The sequence below is a fragment of the Phodopus roborovskii genome, unplaced genomic scaffold (genome assembly GCF_943737965.1).
Source record: "Phodopus roborovskii unplaced genomic scaffold, PHOROB, whole genome shotgun sequence".
Classification (NCBI taxonomy): Eukaryota; Metazoa; Chordata; class Mammalia; order Rodentia; family Cricetidae; genus Phodopus; species Phodopus roborovskii.
This window is the reverse complement of record NW_026126422.1, coordinates 1352241-1369611: the sequence shown is the minus strand read 5'-3', so window position 1 is coordinate 1369611 and position 17371 is coordinate 1352241. Positions and strand designations below refer to the sequence as shown.

The following is a 17371-nucleotide window of genomic DNA, read 5'->3' as shown; positions in this document are numbered from 1 at the left end:
CACCAACCACATCCTTAATATCTGATGCCATTTTCATGCAAAGTCCAGAACAGGCAGAGCCGTAGAGAGAGAAGACAGATGGGAGGGAGCTATAGGGTGACAGGGAGGCTTGGGAATGACGCCTCTTGGTACAGGGTTAGCTTGAGGGCGATGAACATCTTCTGCATGTAGTGCTGAAGGGCTAACGTCATCCTAAAATTACGGATTTTATAGAATATTAATTGCCCGACAGGTTTTATTTTCTCTCTTCCACACTCTCTTTTTCAGCATTTGCTTTTGAGTCAAGTCTTGTGTATCCCAGGCTGGCCTCAAACCTGCTATGGCGCTGAGGGTGGCTTCTGATGTGCCCGCCTCTGCCTTCTCCGGTGCTGGGGTTACAGATGTCTACAACCGTGCCTGGTTTCGGGTGGAGCTGGGGGTAGAGTGCAGTTTTATGTACTCTAGGCAAGCCCTCTACTGACAGAGCTACATATCCATCCCCTGGGTACCAATTTCAGAATGAGATTCCCAAAAAGGGAGGGGGCAGGCCAGCGGCCAACAGCTTTTGAATTCTACTGTCTCACTTGGCTTTCTTTCCCCCTTTAGATTTTTGGTATTTGCCTGGCCCAGAATTTGGTGAGTGACATTGAAGCTGTCAGGGCTAGCTGGTAGAACCCGGTGGCCACTGCTGCAAGACACTGGACTGACCCCCCTTGCTGACCCTCCTGTGCTGGCTGATGGCGGACTGCAGGGACCCGGTCACAGGCCTGGTGCCCCGCCTCACAGAGCTGCCGAGAACTTACTTTCTGTGGGGGTAAAGCTGGGAAATGCTGCTCACAGTTGGAACTTGTAAAAAGAAAAACAGAAGAGTGTGAATAAAAGCCCTCGCTGTGGCTGTGCCATGACTCTACTGTAGCCATGAATCGATGATGGACGGATGCTACTAGCAAGGGAAAGGGGGTGGGATGGGCATTGCATGCACTTGAATTTGTGGAGAAGACAGCGCTGTCCACATTTTGGCTAAAAAACAACTTAGGCCCTCATCCCTCCCCCACCCCCCACCCGGGGCCAAGTGTTTTGAAATCTCTCAGTGCACATTTCCAGAAACCGTGGGGACTGCCCCCTGGAGAAGAAAACAGCTGTGCCCCGTGTTCAGATTTTGAGATGGGTGGAAGGGGTCATGTCCAGGATACACACCCTGGCGAGTCCCATAAAAAAGCCAGGTGTTTGGGTGGAGCAGGGGAGGGCAGCAGAGACTGTGGTCCGAGTTTCTGTAGGACCAATCTTTCCTCTGAGCAGCCAGCCTGAGCTTTACCAATGATATCCAAGGAGAAATGAGGTTAACGAGAGGCACCGATTACACACCCCCTCACCCCACCTCACCAAACCAGTGCCTGGGTTCTTCCGATACCCTGGAATACTCTGGGCTGCGTTTCTGTGTTTTCTTTCTTTCTTTATCTTTTTTTAATTGGTTGTTATTTTGTTTCTTTTTTTGTCTCCCAAAGGCAAAGGCTATGATACAGTCCTGCGTAATGTTTTCTTATTCAGCTTAATAGTGAGTTTGTGTAGGACCCTCGCTTGCATGCGCTGTGACCCCGAGTCCGCTATGTTTTTTTCCGTGAGACACGAGAGCATTTGGTTGATGATGTCCTAGGTCCCAGCCTCGGGTGGTTGTGGCATGTTGTCCAGGTCATGTCTTCAGATGCCCCACAGGCTGGCTCACTGTCTCTCCCAGCATCCAGCTCAGCTTTTTAAATTCCCTGTCTTCCTCCCTGAATGATATAAAGCCCCGTTCCAAAGCAGGGCTGACGCAGCCAACAGGCATTTAACAATGTTTTCTTCTTGCAATTCTAGTTTTGTCATATATTTAAAAAAAAAAAAAAAAAAAAAGTAAAAACAAAGCAAACCTAGCTTAGTGCATGGCCAGAGTTCTGCTCCTCACGAGGTGGCCTCGGGGCAGTAACAAAGCACAAATACTGAGGGTCTGCACTGAGGCCCAGCCAGGGTTCTGTGACGCTAGGTGGGAAGCCGCCTTCAGGTCCTTCTTCTGCCTCGTGCCCACTGGGAGGGTGGATTTTGGCCCCAGCTTTTCACCCAGCTAATGATGTCCCCTGGGTGTTGCTAGCATGGGGACAGGTTTTAGACCGTGGGTTTCTGGGAAGACTACGGCCTCCGTGATAGCAGTTCAGCGCTCGCCAGCTAGCTTTCTGAGCACAGGGTTAGCACGGCTTTCTATTTCCACAACGTGCACCGCCGTGCATTGCTGGCGGACAGTTGGCTCAGAGGGCAGGCGCTCTTTTAAAGTTCCATCTCCGCAGTTTGGGTGTGTGTGGCTCTGCATGTATGTATTTGTGTCTGTTGTAGGTAGAGATAGTCATCCCATATGTGGACATGAGGTCACGAGACTTCGCCTCTGTCCATCCGTCGTTTGTGATGTCCTGCAACACGGATACTTGTGCTCTGGATCGGCACTTCTGTCTTCTTTATTACCTCATTCTCCAGTGAGCTGCCTCAGGCAGTGATTCAGAATCAGGCAAGGCCCCCCACCCTGTGGCACACCCAGTGGAAGCCAACCACAAGCCCAAGTGAGTTTTCAATTTTAATCACCCTTTATTTTTTACACTCGAGAGTGATTGTAATAAAAGCTGTCGTTAATAAACTTGGTTCTACCATACCTGGGATGATGTCGTCTTTGCTCATTGCTTCTCGGATGCTATTGTAAAACATCCTGGAGTGGCTGGTTGAAACACAAAAGGCCTGGGTCAGGAAGATGGCTCATTTGTAGTGTGTGCCTGAAACTTTGGGGTCAGTTCCCTGCCCCAACAACTACCACCATTCCCAGAATGCCTCGGGAGGCAGGTCGGAATGGGGCTCACGGAACTACTGAGTTGCAAAGATGCTGAGGAAATCACAGGTAACACATCACTCCTGGGAGAGAGTGGAAGTGTGGTTGACGGGGCCGAGTGTATTTGGATTGCTAAATATAGACAGACAGACAGACAGACAGAACACCCTGTCAGTAGGCGTTCTCTGCCCCATAGTTGTCCTCTACTTGTTACAGACACCTTGGGAACCTTGGAAAACACATTCCTGACCTTGACCCTGCCACTCTGGGCTGTGTATCTTTTTTTTTTTTTTTTAAGATTTATGAATATTTCATAGACAGTGGACCTAGATAAAATTTATAGTTTTTTTTTTTTTTTTTTTAATAAGAAAGTAATTGCCAGTAGTCCCTTGAAATTGTCATCTTAACTCATGGGAAAGCACCAGCTTACATGTCTTTCTATTGTGAATTATTACTGAAAAACACTTTTAAGAACAAATGGAAACAAAACCTCCCATTTCGTGTAGTACCACTCTAAGAGCGGACAGAACAATGTGTTCCAAGACGTGAGAAGTGTGCCTCATTCCCCTGGATATAGAAAACAAAAGGACTTTGGTTTGGAGGAAATTTGTCCATGACTGAAGATGGGCAAGCCCTACGATGTCCCTAATCATCTGATGTTGTGGGGTCTGGCCATTCTCTCCATGCTCTGCCAGCAGGGAAAGATTAGAGCTACAAAAAATGCCTTGTTGACAAGGCCCGAAACTAGCAGAAGTTTCTTCCTTGTTCTGAGTAGATCCTAGACTTCAGGGGAAGGTCACCAAATTTCTATTGTTTACTGGTTCTCACAAAGGTTGCTTCTGTAATATAAAAAATGTCCTATTCATAAAAAGAACAGTAAAAAAAAAAAAAAAAAAAAACAATGCATCGGAGACTACTGGAACTCCCATTTCTTTTCCCAGAGTCTAACCCCTTGGCATTTCTTTGGGCTCCCTTCCTACCCCAGGTCCCAGGCTACTCCCCTCCAGGAGACTCTTAGAAGGGACCCTGTCCAAGTTTTTTGCCTCTTTGGGAAAGCATTTGGTCCCAGGGGCTGGTGTTTGTGTGGGCAGGAATGGGATCAATGCAGGGCCTGTTTCCGGCTCTCTTGGAGAGGAGCCCTGGGAAGTGGGTGGGCTAAACAATGAGGGCCAGAGCCCTGTGACCCGGCAGACCTTCCCCAGAACGCTGTGCCGCTTATACATCAGCGCTCTCCTTCCCTAGGGAAATGTGTGCAGACCTCCAAGGCAGGCCTGGGAATCTGTCCATAAACACTGGCCACTGAGGCCAGCACGGGGCATGGGGGCGGGGCGGGACAGTGACCGTGAGACACTGCCACACTCAACAGGTGGGAACCATGTGTACAGCAAGAACAGACAGAGCCGAGTTATGGCTTTTAGTGTAGACATGATGAGGGGCACAGTTCCTGGGTTTGGGCACAGGAGGTAGGGAAGAAACTAAACTCTGGAGGTACCAAAGCCACCTTAAGTTTACCCTCGACAGTTGTTTGTTTGAGAGATTTGCTATAAAGGCAGAGTCTTTATGCTGTAATTTTTAGGAGATTCTTGATTTGAGGAATTACTTGCGGCTTCCCTCCGGAGGCTTGCGGCTCCCTTGTAAACTTGCTGGGAAAGTCGATCTGTCCTCTCCCTGTTAGCCTGAGCTAGATCCCCGGTCAGTCTTACACCTCCACTTCAAGGAACGAGCGCTAAAGGGGACAGAAGAGCAGGTGAACTCGTGGCTTTACGCGGTGGGTACGCATTCGGGAAAGAACCAGTGCCCAGCAATACAAGCCGCATGTGGTATCGCCCCGGTGGTTGTCACCTCCCTGAACCTGCGCGCTGAAAAGTTTTAGTGGCCTGCCCTCTAGTGTCGGCCGAGGGGAACCACAGCTGGCTGGAGCTGGAGAGGGCGGTACGAGGCGGATGGCAGGTGTTTAGAGAAGGCAGGGGCACTCCTTCATCCTCCTGGGACCCGGGGCGGGGCTCACTCTGGGAACCTAGGGAGCAGAGAATTTTGTTCTCATCAATATCTGTACATGATCTTTTATTACCTTGCAGCAGGGTTGTGCCTGTTGGAAGCTGGCCCAGCGTTCTGTGCAGTCTCAGATGAAGTTTCTAGAAGCCAGTGTTCACTGGTGTTTATCTGATGCTATGCCTTCCAGGCACTTGTCTTCCTGGTGGAAGGTGACAAAGCTGCATTCTCTCTCCCGGGCTCAGAACTCCCCCCCCCCAACTTAAGAGGTTGGTGTCCTAGGTCCTAATCTACGCCTCAGTTCTTCAACACAAACTACCCAGAACAAAGAAGCAGCCTTTGCTGGACTTTATGAGCATGACCGTGGGGCTAATGGAGTTGGCTTTGTTTCGAGAACTTCTAGCTTTTCACTTTGTGTCTTGGTTTAAGAAGGTCTTAATAGTACCCTCAACCAGCCTGATACGTCCTGTTCTGTGTCTCAGTCTGCCTTCAGACTTGCAGCGATCTCCCTGCATCAACCTTCCGAAAGTATGATGCAGCTTGATTTTAGAGAATGAGGAAACCATGCTTATATGGCTACAAGCTTAATTTTAGAGAATGTGGAAACCATGCTTACATGCTAGGAGTTTATCACGGATTAAACTGCATCTTTCAATATTTCATACCTAAGCAGGAACTCAGACACTGGCCCATGAGGGAATACCGGAAGGAAGGCAGATTCAGGTAGTATGTCCATGATCTGAGGAGCATCAAACTTGACAGCAGCTACCAGAAATTGGGACCATATGGTTCTAGCCACTGGAGCTTTGAGGGAACAAATGGCCTGTTGAAGACATCCCATTGGTGCATTATTTTTTTTTTTCATTGCCCGTCGCTTTTGGGCTTGAAGGCGCCTGCTGCAAGCTAGATGCAGCGGGAGTGCCCTGTTATTCTCATCTGTCGAGTGGACACTGTGGTGCCTGCACAATATCCGTCTGCTCTATGCGCCTGTAAAGTCTTGTGCTTTCTGGGTTTGTTAGGATAGGGTCTCAGTATGTGCCTGGGGCTAGCCTTAGGCTTGCTGTGTTAATTTGGTCTGCTTGGAACTCATTCCTCCTGCTACGGCCTCCCAAGTACTGGAATTCCTGCTATGCACCGCTATGCCACCTTTTATGGGGTACTTTAAAGACTGCGTTATTATATTTAAGGTTATGGTGGTGCATTTCTTATTTATCTGAAGCAAAATCTCTTAAATGCCACCGGCTACCATGATTAAAAGCACATAAATAAAATATAAATCAAATGATCTGTGCCTTTTGTAGTCCCTCATGCTGTCACTGACTCTCTTGCAAGCAGCTGCTGGGGTGAACCACTCATCTATCTGTCCCTTGAACCAACAGCACTCAGTTGTGCAGTCGTGAAAATATATTCTACTCCAGGCACTGCCACAACTCTCAGGTAAGTTTTAGAGGTAGAAACCAGAGTGGAATCTCCATAGACTAGCGTCTAGACTTGTTCAGAGCTAACCTGCTATCTTTCCAGGGAAGAATAGACTAAAGATTCAAGAGGGTAGAGGTAGAAGTGATATGTCCTGGGCTGCAGGGATGCTGAATCATTGCAGACCTATGATTTCCAGGCTCTGGGGTGGACCATGGGGGATTTGTGGGGCACTTAGCAAAGGAAAGTTACTTTCCTTTGGAACCAGTGGACTGCTGGTGGTGATTTGATTTGCAGTAAAGATAGCCTGGAAAGTAGTTTTCCATACAACATGGCAGTGAGGGAACAAACTCACTGTATCACTGGAATGTTTTAAAAAACAGTTCCAAAAAACTGCATCCATCACAGCATTATTGGCAAAAAGAGTAAGTCTCAACATCATCCCACTCAAGTCATCACCAAGCTACTCAATACACCTGCAATTAACTGGGCTCCTGGCTCTGCCGGGCAGGGGGCAAGCTCTCTCTAGTCTTGGAGGAGATGAGGGAAGCCAGCTGCTATGGTTGGAGGACTATATCCTTGACATTTTTCGGTATTAAAAGTGATTCCAGGCTTGATCCATGGCTCAGTGGCTAAGAGCTCTTACTGGTCTTGCAGAAAGCCGGGGTTCAATTCAGAGCATAGTAGGTCAGGGTTCAATTCAGAGCATAGTAGGTCACAACCATCTGTAGCTATAACTCCAGTTCCAGGGAATGTGGCCCCTTCTGATCTCTGCAGACACCAGACACACTAGGCACACAAGACACATCCATACACGATGCACACGTAGGCAAAATATTCATAAAACAGAGCAAAGAAAGGTATCTCTAGTGAAACAGTAGGAGGGGGCGGAGCTTCAGGTGATTGGTGCACGAGGACGCCACGTCTTAACTGGGCTGAGTACCTTAATGAAGGAGGCCTGGGTGTGTGTGTGCCTCCCTTCCTCGAGTGCAGAGGCCTAGAATGCACTGTGAGAATTGGGTCTATACCAAATACACGGAAACTTCAAAACTTGGTTGCTCTGACCTTGGGACACAGCTGCCTCCAGAACTGTAAGTAATTCTCTTTTCTTGTCTGTAAAATGCCTGGCCTATAGCACTTATTTTTGTAGTGTGAGTGAACCAAACTAATGTTCGCCACTCACTTCCTCTGGCCTGCTGAGATTTCTGCGACCCAGGAACTGGGTTAGCACATGTTGTGGGTGCCGGGGACACAAGCTTCTAAGAGGTGGTTATCGGAGGTTTCAATTTTATCTTTTTTCAGGGTTGAAACCAAAATCCTAAAGTATCATTTTCTGGACGTGTGGTAGAGCCAGCTGGAAGCATTAACGTCTCAGCAGCCTGCCCAGGCATCGTCTCTCTGCGCGCCCAGGTGTAGGCAATGCTCTGCTGTGCACGGAGATCAGCAGGCTCTGACTCAGCAGTTCTTGTTTTTTGAGAGAGCGTTTCTCTGTATAGCTTCGGAGCCTGTCCTGGAACTCGCTCTGTAGACCAGGCTGGCCTCGAACTCACAGAGATCCGCCTACCTCTGCCTCCCGACTGGGGCTGGAGAATCACAGTTCTAGCAAGCTCCAAGTGAAACTGGTGCTGTGGAGTGTAGACAAACTGGTTGTCTGCACTGGGCACTCGGAAGGATTGGCAGGTCACTGGCATCGAGGGAGTGGTTGAGTAGTAGAATGAGTACCTAGCGGGCACAGGGCCCTGGGCTCAAATCCACAGCGTTGAACAAAGAAACACAGGTGTAAGCACTTTATTGTTGGCCATTTCTCCTGATGTCTTCTAATTACTCAGCTGAAATTGGATTGCAAAAGTAAAACAGTCTCTATGTGGAAAACCAAAACAGTGAGTGTCTAGCATCTAGAGTACCCGAGAAAGTTGACTTTTTAGGCATTCTCTTTTAAATTGTGCAGTAAGAGGCTGTGCTTGCCTGTAATTTCAGCATTTCACAGGCAGGAGGATCAATGCAAGATCGAGGTTACCTGTGAGATTCTGTGTCAAAAAAGATGAGGTACATCACGTTCTTAGATGTTTTGTCTTTCATTAAATCAGGATTTCTTTTTGATGTCAGTGAGTAGTTTATACAGTAATAGTACTTTGGGTTGCATGGTGTTCAAATAGATTGTGTTCTCAAAATTCAGTCCATGGATGGACTTTTTCTAGTTCTTAATGTGCAAGAGTTCCTGGGGTTTAATCTGTCTTCTAATCCTAAACCATATGTCCCCTCTTTACTATTGCTCAGTCTGTGAACATGGAGGTCTCCAGGGAGGGTGTAGCCTGGTGATGTCCAGTCTCAGGGTGAAGGGGTATGTGCTTGGATTTTCAGGTTTATAACATGATATTCCCAGGAATCCCACACAAACAAGGGCTCTTTGGGGCCCTCAACCTTTAAAGGAGCAAAGGAGCCCACTGTCTGAGACGTTTGAGAGGCAATACGGATTAGCTATCACTTAGCCTATCCACCAGCTGTTACAGATGTGGGCTCTTCCCAACAGAAGGCAGCTGCTGGGACCTTTGTTACATTTCCTACACTTTGCACACAGCTCACGATAGATTCTGATAGTGGAATAATTGAGTCAAATTATTAAAAGTAGGTACTTACTTTTATATTATGCCCCCTGACTTATGATAAAATAATTTATGATTTATGGTAGGTATACTTTTATGTGCACCTATGGATTTATGGTAAAATAATTTTTGTGATAACTACTGATATGTCTTAAAGCTGTGCAAAACAGCTACATAACATGTAAAGTTTTAAAATTAACTTTTTTACTTTTTGTGTGTGTGTGTGTGTGTGTGTGTGTGTGTGTGTGTGATGGCAACATCTTGTGGGGAATTTGTTCTTATCTTTTACCAGGCAGGTCCTGGGGATCAAATTTGTCAGGATGGGTGGCAAATGTCTTTACCAACTGAGACATTTTGATATCTCAAAAATTAATTTAAAATTTTCATTTTAATTGTGCTGTGTATGTGTGTGAATGAAGTACCTGTGGAGCCCAGTAGAGGCCAGTGAATCTTCTGTAGCTGTATTTACAGGTAGCTGTGGGTACTAGAAACTGAACTAAGGACCTTGGAAGAGCTCTTAACCCACTGAGTGATTTTTATTCCCCCCCCCCAAATAATTCTTAAGGCTTTGTACTTAAAAGGGGACAACTGTGAGTGTAGGTCAGTGATTGGGAGTGTACATAGGATGTGCAAGACTCTTGAATTCAGTTCAAAGCATTGTGAAAAAAATTTAAGGAAAAAATTATTTTACTGTATTTTACTTAAACCATATCAGCATTGCTGTCAACCTAATAAAATATTAGGATGCCCAGAAGCCACAAATCTATGTGTGATAGGCACAGTGGTCCCTGAGAATCTCTAAGGGACTGGTGTTTATTTACCCCCTCAACCTATACCAGATCTACTGATGTTCAAGTTTTTAATAAAGCAGTACAATGTTGGTATTTAAACTAGATACATTTTAAAAAAATTTTTATTTTACATAACAATCCAGTTTCCTCTCCCTCCCATCCTCCCATGCCTCCTCCTGACCTGACCCCCATCCCCATCCCATCCATTCCCCAGGTAGGGTGAGGCCTTGCATGGGGTCTGTCACATCATTTTGGGGGAGGGCCTAGGCCCTCCCACGTGTAGATATACCTTTTCATGAGTGTTCTCTCAACTGCTTATAACGGGCAATACAGTGTAAATATCACGCACATGGTTAGATTATATTCTTTGGGGGAATAATAAAAGACAGGGCCTGCTTGTTTATTACACGTGTAATGTTGTGCACTTCCAGTTGTCTCAACAGAGATGGGGCCTCTCTCTCTCTCTCTCACACACACACACACACACACACAGTCTCTCTTCCTGATCCCCTGGGTCTCACACACAGACATGCTCATCACTCACTCCTTCCTTCCTTCCTTCCTTCCTTCCTTCCTTCCTTCCTTCCTTCCTTCCCCCTCTCCTCTCTTCCTCCCTCCCCTCTCTACCCCTCCATCCCTCCCCACCTCATACACACAGACATACCCCTCCCTTCCTGTTAGTGCTCTCTCCAATTACTGAGGAAATAAAAAACCATAATGCTCGGCATGGTGACACATGCCTACCATCCTAGCCCCCAGGAGGTGGAGGTGGGAAGTTCAGGAGTTCAAGGTCATCTTTGGCTAGAGAGCAACTTCAAGGCTTGGGCTACCCGAGACCCTCACTCCTTCATACAAGAAAGTGACCTTTAAGAGTATATTATGTCTCTTTTAGGAAAGTGTCTGGGGCTCTAATTTCAAGTCCCAATTAAGTTTCTGCTATTTTCTTGAGTAATTGCTAATACCAGCTCTCAACGTACATCTTTTGAAGTTCATGTATGTCAAACACTCTGGTAATTTCTAGGAAATGAGGAGGTCAGGAAGGTGCTCAAGTAAGAATGGGTCCAACAGGGCTTCCTCCTCAGGCTGTGCTGCAAAGGGAGCCTTCAACATACTAATTTCACAATGGTCTGTCATGGCCGGGCCACTTCTCCTGTCCTCAGTGCCTGCCCTCATAAGGTATGGCATTACTAATGCCATTTTGGTATGGTTTCTGCAAAGATGAGTTCAAATGTTCTTACTCTCTAAATCGGGTTGGAGCCTCAGCTCGCCCTGAAGAGCCCTCTCAGGGTAGTCCTCTGAGCTCTGAGCCCCGACATGGGCTCCCGTGACCTCCTCCTTTCTGTTGTTGTTTTTCCAGACTCCATCGCTTTGACCTGACATGAATGGCATCTTTTCTGTCAGAATGAAGGCTCTGTAGGCCTGGCTGTGTCACTGACCTTTGTGTCAGTAGCACTGCAGCACTGTGGACTCAAAACTCCGTCCTCCCGACTCCACCAAGTTCACGTGTGGAAGCTGTAATCTCTATTGTGGTGGCATTTTAATGACCATTGATAGGTAATAGGTTTGAGACATGAGTGCTGACTCCCACAATGGCTTGAGTGTCTTTATAAAAAAAGAGGTGGGGGGCAGACAAGAACCTCCTCCTTCCCCTCAAGAGTCTATCTAGGAATAGAGGCCTCAAAAAGAATTCATCCTTGCTGGCACCATGAACTGGACTTCCCAGCCTCTGCGTGTGTCACTCAATCAGTCACATCTGTGGTGATCTGAGAGCGCAGCTGGGCTGACTGAATGTCAAGGCAGTCTTCAGGGTGATTTGGTTTGTGTAGAGAGCCTGTGTTTTCCTAAAGCATGGGCTTTTACTCTGTACCAGAACTGTCTCCTCTTGCTTCTAAATGTGTTTTTAGAACGATAATACAATTATAGTATCTGTCAGTTGACCCTAGAATAGCCCAAGCCTGATTCCTGGAACAGAAACTGTCTGAGTCTCCTAGGCATTGGAATCTCTCTGTCTCCCTCCATGCCACTAATCCAATCACACTGGGGAGGTAACTGGGTGGGGATTCCACCTTTGAAAGATGAGTTCGCTAATAATTTTCTCCAGGCTTACTGGATTTCTTGATCAACTTCTTACTAGAACTACTGTGTTGCAGGAAGCAGGGGCAGAACTAAAACTCACATGAATCTTGTCTCCTTGGGTCAGGTAGTAAGGATGGATACTCATAAGACTAGTGGCTTCCAATTCGGGGGACCTGGCTTTTCAAGACAGGGAAGCAGCAGCCACACATAGGGAGGCTATGGATCACGTACTGACACATGGCAAGCTGGAGGAAGGCTAGGCACTGATCAGGGGTACAACCATGTTCCAGGCTCCACAGGAATCCTGAGAGGTTCTGATGTCTGAGCATCTGCAGTAATGGGGTACTTGCCTTTGCATCTGCCGTGATAAGACACTTGGCTTTGCATCAGCAGTGATGGGGTAGGAGAAGATAAGCAGTGGCCCTATCTGGAGCCATTCCCAGGAAAACTGGCATGAGGCATCCTGCTTATGTTGCTGGGGGGCAGTTTCTATCAGAGTCAGCAGATCTCTGATAGATCCTGTGGAACATTTTCTACCTTAGACCAACGCTCGGAGCTGCTGGTCTCCCCACACAAAGATGCAACAGTTTTCTTGGCAGGTAATAATGGGTTCCTGAGTCAGAACTCAATGACCCCAAAAAGGATGGAAGTTGAACAGTGGTCCATGCACACTGTAGTAGTAAATAGTCACCTGACTGTTGACCATCTCACTTTAGGGCTTTTTGTTGTTGTTTTGTTTTTGTTTTTTTTTTTTTTTTTTTTTTTTTTTTTTTGGAGACATGAAGTCTCACTATATAACCCCAGGATAACCTAAAACTTATAATTTTTCTGCCTCCGCTTACCATGGGCTGGTGTTACAAACAGGAACTACTGTACACAGGAATGCTCTTGGTTTTTAAGTCAGTGTTGTCTTAGTGTTTTCATTGCTGTGAAGAGACACCATGGCCATGGCATCTCTTGTAAAGGAAAACATTTCTTTGGGGCTGGCTTACAGTTCAGAGGTTTGGTTCACTGTCACGGTTGGTAGCATGCAGGCAGATGTGGTGGAAAAGGGACTGACAGTCCTCAGGCAACAGGAAGTTAACTGTGTCACTGGGTGTGGCTTGAGCATGTATGAGACCTCAAGGCCTGCTTCCACAGTGACACACTTCCTCCAGGGAGGCCACACTTCCTAATAGTGCCCCTCCCTATGTGGCCATTTTCTTTCAAACTTCACAAGCGCTTTCCCACTTACACGGAAAATGGATAGACTCACCTTTAGATCTGTAAGTAATCCAGCGTCCTAGCTTGTTTCAGGAATTTGATTCCCTAAAGTCTGCAGTTGGCATTTTGAGGGAACGCTAATGCAGCCTGGGGACAGAGCTAAAAGGTACCCAAGAGTTTGCTGTGTTTATAGACTTGCCTAACCAAGGTTGAACCAAGGCCCTGCCCCCTAGATTACACCCCTACAGATCTGCTGCTCTGCTCCTGTCTGCCTAGAAAGCCGGCTATTACCATGTCCCTCTCGGGAATGACTCTACCATCTTCTGCCTGGAGTCCACACTAGCCTCCTCGTCAGTGTGCTCTTGCCAGGCTGTCTGTGATAAGCATTAAGGGCTGACAAGCAGTCAGAGTCTACCCTTGATGCCAGCTCACAAGTCAGCAAGCCTCACTGTCGTAGATGGTGAGAGAAAACACAAGATCCCCTGGGCTAGAACGGATCACTTCTCGGGAAATGTGTTTGGTGTTTCTGCAATCCTCCCCAGCTCCAGGCCCCCTGGAACAGCTGCCCAGGTGGGTGTGTATCTGTACCACTGAGCATTGTGAGCCTAGGAAGTCTGGTCCTATGCAAGAGTCTGCAAACAATATTGGCCCAGTTTTGCCCACAAGAGACTTTGTTATTTGTCTGTACATTAAAAAACAAAACAAGAACAAAAAAACTGCTCTTGGTCCCTGGGACAGGCTGTATCTCTTACACAGGGCTGCTTGGTATCTGAATGGCTTTGAAAAGATCTTCAAACAAAAGCTTTTCTGTCTTTTCACAGAAATACAGAAGCACAAGACACCCAGAAGAACTGTCTCCCGGGATGAGGGATACCCCTCCCTCCCTGCCTGCCTGCCTCCCTCTCTCCCTCCCTTCCTTCCTCCCTCCTCCCCATTAGCAATAATTCTGGTTCTGGAAGAAAACACAAAAGAAAAATACCAGTCATCTATTCAAAAGCCTTGGGTTTTCCCCACCAGTATATAGAAAGTATTAGGACATATCTAAGATCCCACCTATGCTTTCTAAGCCCACTCATTTGCTTCCATCCATCCCCGCCCCCCCCCCCGCAACCTCCTCCCCTGTGTGGATGCTAAGAGCCCAGAGTCACCCCGAGTCACAACATGTTACTGTCTATGCTTTATTAACAGTTAGACTTAATGGTTCCCATCTTCTGTGGTAAACAGCCAGTGACTCTGCAATGTCAGGTCAGGAAGGCAGGCTTTGGTCATTTTCTGCCCTTGGGAGTGAAATCTGGGAGTTCTAGGTTCTACGGCTGTGACTGTCAGCAGAATAAGATGACCTACAGTGATCTTGATGCTAATGACTAGCCTGTGGCATCCTCCTCCAAGGGCAGGGTCCTATCTGGATCATGAATGCTCCTAACATCTAGATTCTCTGTAACTTCCTCTTCCTGGTTCTTATTCTCTACCCCTTCATCTCCATGGTACTCAATGGTGGCAAGAAGAGAGGGCTGTTGTACTTGTGGGGCTCATGTCAGCACCTTTAAGATGTTGATTTTTTAAAAAAGGCGCTAGTTCCCTTCCTGTGGATTTCTAGTTCTGGGAATCAAGCATGGGTTTGGCAAACTGGGAAGAGAGGAGTTTCCCAAGCTTGTCATATTGTCTCCTGAACAAAACTGGAGTCCTGTAAACAATGATTTCAGAGATGGATGTTGAGTAAATAACATGCACCATCACTGCCCTTTCAGACTGCTCGCTGATGCCAGGTGTCTTCTACATAGAGTGAACAGTGGACGAGGAGCTTGGACACTTTTCCCAACCTGGGTTGGTCAAGCAGAGGAAACTGGCTTTGACAATTGCCCCTGTGTGATGACCACCTTCCAGTCTGTGAGCCCTTTGGTAGCTTCAGGCTTGGAGCATGATGCCATTTCCTGAGCCTGTTAGGCCTCTTTTCCTTAAGTGCACTTCCTCCTATGTCCCGATGCCCCCCAACAGTTTATCACCAGGGTGTCCTCCTCACTGGGGCCTTGGCTGCATGTGGAACAAAACTTCTGGTTTGGTTAGTCATGTAACATGCGGAGGCTTATTTTCCTGGAGCTGCCTATACAGTGGGATTGTAGATGCTTGGGTCATCCTGGGGGTGTGGCAAGGGGCCCAGTGGGATGAAGCCTCCCAAGAGAAGCCTCAAGGAGTGGAGAGCAGTGAGCTTGGGTTTGTGGAATCCTGCCTGCATCAGGACCTCTAAATCACAGTATTTGGCAGGGGTAAGGACTGTGACCCTGCTAGTTTTGTCAACTTGACATAACTATAGAGTCACTTAGAAGACAGAAATTTATGGAATTTACCCCGTCAGCTGGCCTGAAAGCATATCTATGCCCTTTCCCTTCATGTGTCTTGTGGTCACAATGTCTATCACAGTACAGAGAAATCAGGCTAGAAGGGGCAGCATTCTTAACCTAATCCGGAGGGGACATGGTCAATCCCTGCAGTCACCACAGGGTGCTGCCAGTGTTGTGGGGGGACAGTGGTGTCAGCACCAGCTTCCTCCTGTTGGCAAGGTGCGTGGCACACAAGCTTGGGATGGCTTGTTGCTCGGCTTTTGTGTTCCTGTCATTCAGCCTTCATTACATCTAAAGGAACAAAGCCAGTGAGACTCCATACATGGCTAGAAGTGTCCTTGGGTCGGTTACTTCAACCTCCTGTGCATGAGACCTGACAGTAGTACTGCTTTTCATCTCTAAAGCTGACTTCCTTCCAGCATGCATGTGATATCTCCACGGGTCACCCTCACGTGAGCCTTCAGGGCTCAGTTAAGGCAATGTGTCTCACAGGTGGGACAGGCATGCCCGGCCAACAGCAGTCCCGGAGCTGCATGCTGCCCCTGAAATGCAGGCTTTGGTTGCTGGGACTTTAAATGATTTACCACTGAAGTTCATGCTCAGCCTTAGATCTCCCTAGTGTGTGTGTGTGTGTGTACATATGTGCATGCATGTGTAGGCCAGATGCCAACATGAGTTGTCTTTCTCAGTTACTATCCACTTTATTTTTGAAACTGGATCCTTCACAACACAAAGTTCATTAGTTCTGCTAGGCTGGCTGGCCGATGAACTTCAGGGAGCCTCCCGAGTGTCTGTCCAGTGCTGGGACTACAGACTTTACCACAGTGTTTGGCTTCTATGTGGGTGCTAGGGATCTGAATTCAGATCCGTGTACAAGCATGTTCCAACTGAGCAATCCTCTCACCCCTTAGGTTTATTTTTAAAGTCAGAAATCTACAACTGTTAAGTCATTCCAAATTTCAAGGGACACATCCACTTATTTTTTCTTTTTTTAAAAAATGCTATGCGAACAAAACAAGCATGTGTGAAGGCCCTCACCACTGATAGGATGGATGGTGATAAGTGGGGAGGGAGGTGCTGATATGGGGGTTCCTGGAGGGCTGGGCTAATGGGAGTAGGCTAGCTGGAAGCTGTTGAATCTAGGAGGGTTCAGAACAGTGGGGCTGTTGAGACTAGTGACCAAAAGCAGAGGGTATTGACAAGTCAGATTTTTTATTTTTTGAGACACGGTCTCACTACATAGCTCTGGCTGTCCTAGAATTCACTATGTAGACCAGGCTGGCCTCAAACTCACAGAGCTCTGTGTGTCCCTGCCTTCCAAGTGGTGGGATTAAAGGCATGTGCTACCATACCTGGCCAGGTCAGATGGTGGTTGCTGTGCCTACCTTTATATGAACTGGGGTGATCCAAACTTAGGTCCTCATGTTTTCACGGCAAGCACTTTAGTCACCAAGGCATCTATCTCTTCAGTGCTAGAGTATGATCAATGACTCTATTTTTGTTTCTTTTTTTTATTCTTTTTTTTTCATAGTGTTGGGGGGTCAAACCCACAGTCTTATGGCTGCCAGACACGGGTTTTACTATGGAGCCACACCCCAGCCCCTTTCTCCTGCTTACCTTACTTGCACAGAAATGAGACCATTAGAGAGTGAAGTGCTATGCATTCTGGGGACTGAGGGAGGAAAGGAAGGCAGAGCAACAAACCTCTCTCAGGGTTGGGTGTGGTTGAAATAAAGGGCAATAGCAATAGCTTGTAATGTTTTGGGAGTCTCCTGACAAACAACTCAAAAGGGTGTTTCTCATGCCTGGTGTAGGGTTGTGTTAGATGATTTTTGAATCTCAGAGACAGCATTGCCAGTACACACAAGAAAATTTCATTCATATATATATATATATATATATATATATATATATGTATATATATACACACACACACACCACACACACACACACACGTATGTATATGTTCACATACATATGAACACAGTATGATTTCTTATGACTTTTCCAGGCATCCTTACTTATATTTCCTCTCCTTCTGTCTCCCCATAACTAGAGCCCCTCATTTTCCCATTTCCTCAATCAGACCATGAGCGCCCTGAATTCCCCTCTCTTGCTTCCTCCATC

The 17371-nt window shown here is 47.0% G+C and overlaps 1 protein-coding gene across 1 annotated transcript in view; it reads left to right on the top strand.

Annotated features, from left to right (window-relative positions):
* Tspan5 (tetraspanin 5) overlaps positions 1–2653 on the top strand; it is a 160019-nt gene extending 157366 nt beyond the window's left edge. The window contains exon 8 of the mRNA XM_051185411.1: positions 586–2653. Coding sequence (XP_051041368.1) covers positions 586–651 — 66 coding nt within the window. The 3' untranslated portion in view covers positions 652–2653. The remainder of the gene's footprint in view (positions 1–585) is intronic.
* The last annotated feature ends 14718 nt before the right edge of the window (positions 2654–17371 follow it).